The 10,762-nt window shown below is 35.5% G+C and overlaps 1 protein-coding gene across 1 annotated transcript in view; it reads left to right on the top strand.

Moving 5' to 3' along the window:
* Nucleotides 1-770: 770 nt before the first annotated feature.
* ncstn (nicastrin) overlaps nucleotides 771-10,762 on the top strand; it is a gene marked incomplete at its 5' end in the record, with an annotated part of 12,305 nt that continues 2,313 nt past the window's right edge. The window contains 9 exons of the mRNA XM_016464760.1: nucleotides 771-954; nucleotides 1,042-1,194; nucleotides 1,516-1,620; nucleotides 3,453-3,530; nucleotides 4,911-5,080; nucleotides 8,985-9,087; nucleotides 9,173-9,271; nucleotides 9,591-9,693; nucleotides 9,905-10,074. Coding sequence (XP_016320246.1) covers nucleotides 771-954; nucleotides 1,042-1,194; nucleotides 1,516-1,620; nucleotides 3,453-3,530; nucleotides 4,911-5,080; nucleotides 8,985-9,087; nucleotides 9,173-9,271; nucleotides 9,591-9,693; nucleotides 9,905-10,074 — 1,165 coding nt within the window. The remainder of the gene's footprint in view (nucleotides 955-1,041; nucleotides 1,195-1,515; nucleotides 1,621-3,452; nucleotides 3,531-4,910; nucleotides 5,081-8,984; nucleotides 9,088-9,172; nucleotides 9,272-9,590; nucleotides 9,694-9,904; nucleotides 10,075-10,762) is intronic.

Genomic DNA, 10,762 nt, shown 5'->3' on the forward strand with positions numbered 1-10,762 from the left:
TCAGATGATAGATAGACAGATAGATAGATAGATAGATAGATAGATAGAAATAGTCAGATGATAGATAGATAGATAGATAGATAGATGATAGATAGATAGAAAGAAAACAGACAGACAGACAGATAGATGACAGACAGACAGATGACAGACAGACAGTGAGACAGACAGACAGATAGATGACAGACAGACAGACAGATGACGGATGGACAGATAGATAGATAGATAGATAGATAGATAGATAGATAGATAGATTTTATATATATATAAAATCATGGGTATTGTTAACATATTATACTGTCTGTATAATGTTTTAATAAAAAAAAAAAACTTCAGTTGCTTAAGTGAAAAATTCCATCAATTTAGATGCATCAAAAATGCATCATACTCTTTAGTTCATGCCGAGTTACCCTAAATGAGCAAGTCAGCCGGCTGGTTGTATCCTCTTAGTGAATGGGTCATCTGGAAAAAAACTGAGAAGTTGCTCAGTGTGGTGTCAGGAACACAATTTTAACAATAAAGAATTTTTTGCAAATGTATTTCTTAGTGTGACTGTTAAAGTCTAACCCTTATCCAGGAAATAACTGATTAAAAAGAGCAGGAACCTTTAAGAACATTCAGCATGCTTCTTTTATTATTATATTTTATTTTATTATTTTTAATTATAATTATACTCATTTTAATATATGCACACTCCTAATTTCTGTAAATTAAAAACATTTAGTAAATATATTTTGTGAATTATAGCAGAGAAAATCTGTTCACCTACACAGGTGTAGTTTTGTGCCTAAGACACTGTTTATGAGCATCATACTTACTTTCCATGTGTCTCGCCTCCTGTCAGAAGTCCTGTGTGACCCGCTGAGTGATTTTAACGTATGGACGTCCACTCGGCCCCTCAACAACAGCGCCAAGGGCCACGCAGCCAACGAGAGCGTCGTCATCGCAGCCACACGGGTGAGGAATAGACTCATTCGACATTTGTGCTCATGTTCTGCTAGAGGTTTCCAGCTGTGAACCGAACACTCTTCTTTTGTATCTCAGCTCGACGGCAGGTCGTTTTTCTGGGAGCAGGCGCCGTCGGCCGAAGGAACCGTGTCTGGAATCGTCACCCTATTGGCCACCATTCAAGCCCTCTATCCTGTCACTCAGGAAGCTCCGCCCCCTCACAATATCTTCTTCAGCTTCTTCCAAGGGGTCAGCATCATCATTTACACATTATTCTTCAATCATTATTAGATCTGACTGCGAGAAGTGAAGACATTTTGATACAAAACTGGATTTAAAATGATGCGAATATTAACATTTGTAACCACTCGCTGTTACACATGTAACATAATGAGGTCATGTGACCTGTTTGTTTATCGCTATATACTGTGTACTGCTGCATGCAGTATGCAGTACACTAGTATGCACTACAGCGGAGATGCTGTATGAGTAGAAGTATGCAGTAAGCATCTGTTCGTGTATTTTATTACAGTTTTATATATTTTTACAAGCTCTCCTTCTCTCTCATAGGAAGCCTTTGACTACATTGGCAGCTCAAAAATGGTGTATGACATGGAAAGAAATGATTTTGTTATTGACTTGAACAATGTGCACTCCATGCTGGAAATTGGGCAGGTACGAACACATCCATGTTTATTTATATTCTTTTATTATAATATTCTTTTTTATTATTATTATGGTTATTTGTATTCAATTATTATTATTATATCATTTAAAAAAGCATGTCACAATGTCAAGTAACTGATTTGATCGTTGATTTTTATTATTGTTGTTAGTTTATTTTAAATATTTGTATTAGTAATGATAATATTATTATTACTGCTGTTGTGGTGGTACAATTTATTTATGTTCTATTATTATTGTTTTCTTTTATTGTTATTGTTAATAATAACAATATTTTTATTTATATATTTTTTATATTATGTTGTTAGTATTATATTTTTTTTATTATGATTTATATTCTATTATTATGATGTTTTTATTATGTTTATATTTATAACATATAGCATATTATGCTATATATAGCATATTTATAAACAACCGTAGGTTGACCAAATTTCTGCATATATTTGACCGTTTAGGCGCACATATGGTGCTCCGTGTGCACAGAAATCCTCCTGAGCAACAGCTCGAGTTCTCTTTCATGCTTTTAAAAACATTAATAAATCTAATAAACTTGAATAAATCAAGCACGTCCCATTTTGCAAAAATCACATATGATTTTACTGATTTGAAAGGGGGCTGTTCAATAACAGTTTTATCTCGATTATTGTATTCTTATTTTGTATTTTCGATTAATTGCACTCTAATAATAAAAAAAAAACATGAATTATTCAGGGCTCGACATTAAGCCTTGACATGTGCTTGTCTTTCGGACAAGTAAATCAGTCATTCACTTGTCCGAGTAAAAAAGTTACTTGTCTAAGGGAAAAGATTTTTTTGTGTTTTTTTTTTTTTTTTTTTTTTTTTTTTTTTTTTGGCGTAAATGTAATTTATTCTGAAGCAAAGGTCTCATCAGTGCTCTATCAAGTATTACTTTAATCAGCATATTTGTGATATTTGCCTTAAATTGATTGCTGTTACACTTTTTAACTTTATGAAGGACAATATTTTCCTAACCTGATTAAATGTACATGTCACCATTTACGTCAAATTCTTAAATTTGATCGATACATTAAGTTAGAATAATAAGACACTATATGGTTGTTACTATTGTTAAATGAAATCAGTATCAACAAACTCCATCTTTCCACTGCAGAGGAAACACAGAAGCTGCATCGAAAGTGCCATTTAGATGCATTTACTCACTGTTTAATGAAGATAAGAGGTTCCATAAATTCATTTACTCAAAATTGCAAATGCATAAATAATGTTACGAATCAGTCAGGCTGCACGAGCCTCAACTGACGCGACCTTGATACTGTCAATACATTATCTGTTATTAGTCACCGTTTACACAAAGTAATAAAATCAGAATCATTCTCGCCAAAGTTTCGGTGCTGCCCTAGTTATTGTTTGTTATTAAAATAATAAATAGTTTGTTATTAAAATAGCCTGATAAATAGATATTTATCAGGCTAATAGTAAAATTCTCTTTCATTTGCCCCTTCACAAAATCCGCTTGTCCCGGACAAGCATTAATGTCGAGCCCTGAATTATTATTATATCATAAAAAAAGCATTGAATGTCAAATAACAGATTTTATTTGACTGTGCATTTGGAATATCATTATCATTAGTTTTCTAGGAACCATAAAACCACGTGAATAGAAATTATATGAATGCGTGATGGAGAAATGCAGCGTTTAGTTTAATATTTAACATTATCTGCTCTGTCATTCGTTTGTTTCCCACTGAAGTTACACGTAAATGGCTTTTGCCTGTTTCGAATGTCTTTTGTCGTTTGAGATGCTGCATGTTAGTAACAGGTGTCCTGTGTTTTAATAGGTTGGTCTGCACAGGGGGCGGAGCCTCTGGATGCACTCTGACCCCGTATCCCGCCAAAACAAGAGTGTGGACACACAGGTGAGTGAGGAGGAGAGGAAACTCTCTCTCTTCTCTCATGCATTATCTCGCTCACCCTCACTCTCTCTCTCATGCATTATCTCGCTCACCCTCACTCTCTCTCTCACGCATTATCTCTCTCTCTCTCTCTCTCTCTCTCTCTCTCTCGTGCCCTGTTATTAAAATAATAAATAGTTTGTTATTAAAATAGCCTGATAAATAGATATTTATCAGGCTAATAGTAAAATTCTCTTTCATTTGCCCCTTCACAAAATCCGCTTGTCCCGGACAAGCATTAATGTCGAGCCCTGAATTATTATTATATCATAAAAAAAGCATTGAATGTCAAATAACAGATTTTATTTGACTGTGCATTTGGAATATCATTATCATTAGTTTTCTAGGAACCATAAAACCACGTGAATAGAAATTATATGAATGCGTGATGGAGAAATGCAGCGTTTAGTTTAATATTTAACATTATCTGCTCTGTCATTCGTTTGTTTCCCACTGAAGTTACACGTAAATGGCTTTTGCCTGTTTCGAATGTCTTTTGTCGTTTGAGATGCTGCATGTTAGTAACAGGTGTCCTGTGTTTTAATAGGTTGGTCTGCACAGGGGGCGGAGCCTCTGGATGCACTCTGACCCCGTATCCCGCCAAAACAAGAGTGTGGACACACAGGTGAGTGAGGAGGAGAGGAAACTCTCTCTCTTCTCTCATGCATTATCTCGCTCACCCTCACTCTCTCTCTCATGCATTATCTCGCTCGCCCTCACTCTCTCTCTCTCTGTCTCTCTCTCTCTCTCATGCATTATCTCGCTCGCCCTCACTCTCTCTCCCTCACTCTCTCATGCATTATCTCGCTCGCCCTCACTCTCTCTCTAATGCATTATCTCGCTCGCCCTCACTCTCTCTCTCTCTCTCTCTCTCTTCTCTCATGCATTATCTCGCTCGCCCTCACTCTCTCTCTCTGTCGCTCTCTCTCTCATGCATTATCTCGCTCGCCCTCACTCTCTCTCTCTCTCTCTCTCTCTGTCTCTCTCTCTCTCTCTCTCTCTCTCTCTCTCTTGGGTGCGGGGTCTCTCTCTCTCTCTCTCTTCTCTCATGCATTATCTCGCTCGCCCTCACTCTCTCTCTCTCTCTCTCTCTCTTCTCTCATGCATTATCTCGCTCGCCCTCACTCTCTCTCTCTCTCTCTCTCTCTTCTCTCATGCATTATCTCGCTCGCCCTCACTCTCTCTCTCTCTCTCTCTCTCTTCTCTCATGCATTATCTCGCTCGCCCTCACTCTCTCTCTCTCTCTCTCTCTCTTCTCTCATGCATTATCTCGCTCGCCCTCACTCTCTCTCTCTCTCTCTCTCTCTGTCTCTCTCTCTCTCTCTCTCTCTCTCTCTCTCTCAGGTGTCGGCGATGATGAGCAGAGTGCAGTCTGCTGCTGCTGGTCTGAACCTCACAGTGGATCAGCCGTCGGTCAGTCAGCCGTTGCCGCCCTCGTCCTTCCAGCGCTTCCTGCGAGTCAGAGGGATCCCAGGCCTCGTGCTGGCAGACCATAACACCTCATTCAACAACAGGTCTCAAATCAGAATCAATCTGTGATTTAGTTTTTTAATGTTTCATGGTCGGATCATGACTGATGTCTGCTAATGAAGTTAAAGAGTCTTGACTCTTTTCATGATCTTCAGGAACTATAATAATGATAATCGTGACTTATTCTGATCCGTCACATCATATTCTGGCATAATTTTTAAGTGTTAGTAAATCTGAAGTTGGATGTAACTTTGAGAACAAACATAAAATACTTTAGTTGACGTCCTGCGGTGACGTGCTGAACATCTAAAACTATTTCTACTGTATTTTGATTATTATCGTTTCATTATTATACATGTACTGTAAAATTTCCACCTCATCCAACTTAAAAACTTAAGTCAGGGTTTCCGCGGTGTCTTAAAAAGTCTTAAATTGTATAAGAAAGTCTTAATTATGATTTTAAGAGGTCTTAAATTTGGATACGGAAAGACCAGAATTGCGATATGGCTAAATGTGACGATTAAACGTCAAAAGGCTATGATTTCTTTGAATAAACACAAGCACTGCGCGTTCAAAGTCGGGTGCTGCGCTGCTTTGTGTTCTGCCGTTACAGTCTATGGGCAAAACAGTTATATTTCTACCAAACGCTCCACCTGCTGGCAGAGAATGAATGAGCATTTTCAATAAAACTGTTGTTTTGTTCAGACAAATGTGAAAATCGACCCTTGTTTTTACCCTGCAAACACGCAGAGCTTTAAATGTGAACTGGTGGATCGATAAGAAGACAATGCATATAAAAATCTAAACAGTATAGGGGTGTGTGATATGTATGGTCTGAGATAATATCGTAATTGTTGTTTTAACGATGTGCGATTTGATATTATGAGTATATCGCGAAAAGCAAACACAAAACACACCTACAGAGTGCACGCATACATTAGGTGATGAAGTCTAGTAGGTTAGACTAGTGCGCGTGCGCATTTAGAGCGTGTTCTTTCACTGCATGAATCAGTCTATTACCGTATTGACCCGAATATAAGACGATGTTTTTTTCTTGGAAATACATCTGAAAAAACGCAGTCGTCTTATATTCAGGGTCTAGACTTTGGCATGTCAATAATACACCCACAACAATAGGTGGCGCCAAATACGCATAAAACGAGTGTGCCATGAAATACGTAATGTAATGCGTGTTGTAAAGATCACGAGTAAAAACAAAGGAAAAAGGAAACCTTACAGCTGCATGAGTCGTGACTGTCACGTTAGCCTGATGGGACCAAACTCCCTTTGTTTCCAAAAGGTACATCTGGAAAAAGGGGGGTCATCTTATAATCAGGTTCGTCTTATATTCGGGGCAATATGGTAAAATGCATTTAGATTAGAATTATCACATAATTTAAGATATGGGACAGAAAATGTATATATTTATATAATTTCATATAGTTAATATCACACGAAGAGTGCCGTTTTTTCTCCAAAAGTAAGCATGATTACAAATGTGATATTGATTTTATACAACAGTTCAATAAACAAGAAGTCTGCAAACACGCAGAGCTTTAAATGTGAACTGGTGGATCGATAAGAAGACAATGCATATAAAAATCTAAACAGTATAGGGGTGTGTGATATGTATGGTCTGAGATAATATCGTAATTGTTGTTTTAACGATGTGCGATTTGATATTATGAGTATATCGCGAAAAGCAAACACAAAACACAACTACAGAGTGCACGCATACATTAGGTGATGCAGTCTAGTAGGTTAGACTAGTGCGCGTGCGCATTTAGAGTGCATTCTTTCACTGCATGAATCGGTCTATTAAAATGCATTAAGAATTATCACATAATTTAAGATATGGGGCAGAAAATGTATATATTTAAATCATTTGATATAGTTAATATCACACGATGAGTGCCTTTTTTTCTCCAAAAGTAAGCATGATTACAAATGTGATATTGATTTTATACAACAGTTCAATAAACAAGTAGTTAATATTCAGAGACTTACGTTTTAGACGCCATATTTCCTGTTTTTGCTGTATTTCTCCAACAAAAATAATTTCAAACACAGTCACAGCGCTGTTTTTCGTCTCTGAGCAACATGACAGTGTTTTGTTCCTGAATGAATCAAGCGTTTAAATGATTCGGTTCAATCGCAATGACTCACTTATTAACAGTGACTTGCTGCCACCTACTGGCGGTTTTAATTTCACATTTAAGGTATCTTTTCATTATTTAAATAATTTCAAACATCAGTTTTCAATGTGTTATGTTTGAAATATCAAAACATTATTTATGCATTTGTAACGGCAGGTTAAAGTATTTAATGTCCCTCAGAGCTGCATTAAACAGTGTGTAAATGCATCTAAATGACACTTCTAATGCAGCTTCTGTGTTTCCTCTGCATTGCAAAGATAGATTTAGTTGATACTGATTTAATTTGCTTGGTAACAACCCAAATGCAAGAATTTGACTTAAAAGATGCTGCACACTTTTAGAAAAAATGGCTTAAAGGTAAAAATGCCCATAAAACTTGTTGGAAGTTATTAATTTCTATTACTGCTGTGAACTGACCAGCACAGAATATGAAGAATATCAAAAAATTCAGGAGTCAGCTGTCCACGGCAGTCCTTAAGATACCAGCACAATAACACACTCAGCAAAATATCGTTTAATCGTTATCAATAAAATTCTAGAAAAATATTAAGATATTTTTTGTCAGTACCTAATTTACCAGACACCCCTAATTTGTTATTTAATTGATATAATAATTTATTGATAATTGTTTAAATTAATATAATTAAGACTTTTGACTCATCCATTTTTCTTAACAATGGTTTAAAGGCTGAAATGTAAAGTATAAAACGTTGTTTTTGTGAAAACTTGTATCTGAACTGTAAATTATGCTTTTTACAGTAATTTTACCGTTTAATATGGTACTATAGACATTGCCCTACCCTGCTCATATGGTATTCATTTTATTTGTGCAGGTCTTAAAAAAAGGTCTTAAAAAGTCTTAAATTTGAGTTTAAAAATCATTTTTAAATATAAGTTGTTAAAGTAATGGAGAAACATATGATGACGTGATTTATTGATACACAGAATATTTTTAGCCAGCATGTGATTTTTGTAAGACTTCATTGACAGTAAACAATATTTTATTGGGAAGCTTGCTTTAAATTATATTAGGCAACAATTTTTCCCTGGAAAATTTTGGATTTTCAATCAGATATCAAACTGAAATAATTGCTCTAATTTCTATACTCTTGTAAGGAAAATATTATTGAATTGTATATAAGTTTCATTATTTATTGAAATATTATTGCTATTGTGCTTATTTTAATATATTTTAATTTTATTTAATGTGCCATGAAAATAGCATGTTCTGCTGATTTAGTATTTAATTTAATTTAATTTAACTTTAATAAATGAATAGATAAACAATATTTTTATTTATTAGAGTTAATTTGTCACATCGCAGAACTATTTAAAATGAACTACTGAAGACAAAAAAAGGTGCTAATCTGGAAATAAATAAAATAATGAAATTAAATTTTTTTTTAAATTATAGTTTAATATTTTAATAAAATTTTTATTTATTTGTCACATCGCAGAACTATTTAAAATGAACTACTGAAGACAAAAAGGTGACTAAAATTATTTTTCCTTATATACTGACAAATTTAGCCTAGTAATCTTGATATTGATTTTAAAAAGTCCCTGGTCATGTCATACATCAGCTACCTGAACATCTGTCAAAGGTTTAATATCATGAACACAAATGTCGTTGAATCCAGCGTCGAGTTCTTGTAGCTGTTTTTGAACATGACTGTGTTTCCTGACGGACTGATATGAACTCTGTCGCTGTGTGAAGCCTTTGTTATGATCGTGTGCGTCATGCGTCTGAAGACACATTTAGCGTGTTTTTTGTCATCTGTACCTGAATCAGATACTACGAGAGTCTGTACGACGACGCAGAGAACCTGAACGTCACGTATCCTCCCGACCTGAGTCCAGACGAGCAGCTGGTGTACGAGACGGACGCGGCCAAGGTGTGTAACTCCTACTGATGTGTTTACTGTGCTGTAATCAGTGTCAGTGCGGTCAGACTCATCCGAGCTTTCCTTCCTCACTCAGTCTCTGGCTGAAGTGGCCACACTAGTCGCCCGCTCACTTTACATCCAGGCCGGAGGAGAGGAGAAAAACTTGAACAACATCACCGCCGACCCCAAGATCGTGAGTCACACGACCAGCACAGACTCAAATTATAAAATATATTGTATTGATATTTATATTAAATATCTCATATATATATAATAACTATAATATTTATATATATATATAATTATATATAATAACATTCAAATGTTTTAAATGATTTAAATATTTTTATACATTTAAATGTTTATGCATATATATATATATATATATATAATTTTTACTTATGAAAATATATATTTTTAAAATTGAATAACAATGTTTTTGTTTTAGATGTGACATTAAACTTAACATTTACATTGTTTATTTGCTATGACGTTATTTCTGTCTCTCTCAGGTCGCTCAGTTGCTGTACGGTTTTCTAATTCAGAAGAATAACAGCTGGTTTCGGTCGCTGCTGCCTCCTGAAGTCACTAAGAAAGGAGACAACAGCATTCTGAGTGAGACCATCTGTGTTTATCCTGCATTCTCACACATAAACACACAGCGCATAAATGATCTCCTGAGGGATGCATGCAGCAAATATCAGTAGTCCACTGTATTTCTAGACTTCAGAAGTCACATGATTGATTCACGTGAGGAACAGATGCAGATATAAGTGGTTTTTGCATCAGCATGTTTCTGACTGCGTGTGTCTCCTGTGGTTTTTAGGTTCTGGTCCTCCTCAGTTCTACATCGGTCTTGGTCCTCGCATCCACGGCCCAGTTCACAGCGTCACGCGCTTCGTTCAGTACATTCTGGCCAATCTGACGGGAACCATCACCAACCTCACGGAGAGCCAGTGCCAGAATCCCAGCGAGGTCAACACAGAGAACAAAGACGTGAGCAGACCTTCATCTCACTGACACACTCTGCAGGACATGAAGGGGTTTTCAGAAGGGAATTATTGTGCATTTGTTGTGCAAAAGTTTGGGATCAGTTAGACTTGTAATGTTTTTAAAGAAGTCTCTTCTGCTCATCAAGGCTGCATTTATTTGATCAAAAATACAGAAAAAAACAGCAATCTTGCAAAATGTTATTACAATATAAAATAATGGTTTCTATTTTAATATCCTTTAAAATATAATTTATTTCTGTGATGCGCAGCTGTATTTTCAGCATCATTACTCCAGTCTTTAGTGTCACATGATCTTCAGAAATCATTCTAATATGCTGATTTATTATTAGAATTATCAACAGTTGTGCTGCCAAATATTTTTTTGGAAACTGATACTTTTTTCAGGATTCTTTGATGAATAAAAAGTTACAAAGAACAGCATTTATCCAAAATATAAATCTTTTCTAACAATATAAATCTTTGCGATCACTTCTTATCAATTTAACTCATCCTTGCTGAATAAAAGTTTTAATTTCTTTCAAAAAAAAAAAAGAAAGAATAAAAATTCTGACCCCAAACTTTTGAACTGTAGTGTATGTTGTTAGAAAAGATTTCTATTTTAAATAAATGCTCTTCTTTTTAACTTTTTATTCATCAAAGAATCCTGAAAAAAGTATCGCAGTTTCCAAAAA

Source organism: Sinocyclocheilus anshuiensis, unplaced genomic scaffold (assembly GCF_001515605.1).
Source record: "Sinocyclocheilus anshuiensis isolate Anshui unplaced genomic scaffold, SAMN03320099.WGS_v1.1 scaffold1491, whole genome shotgun sequence".
NCBI classification, from domain to species: Eukaryota; Metazoa; Chordata; class Actinopteri; order Cypriniformes; family Cyprinidae; genus Sinocyclocheilus; species Sinocyclocheilus anshuiensis.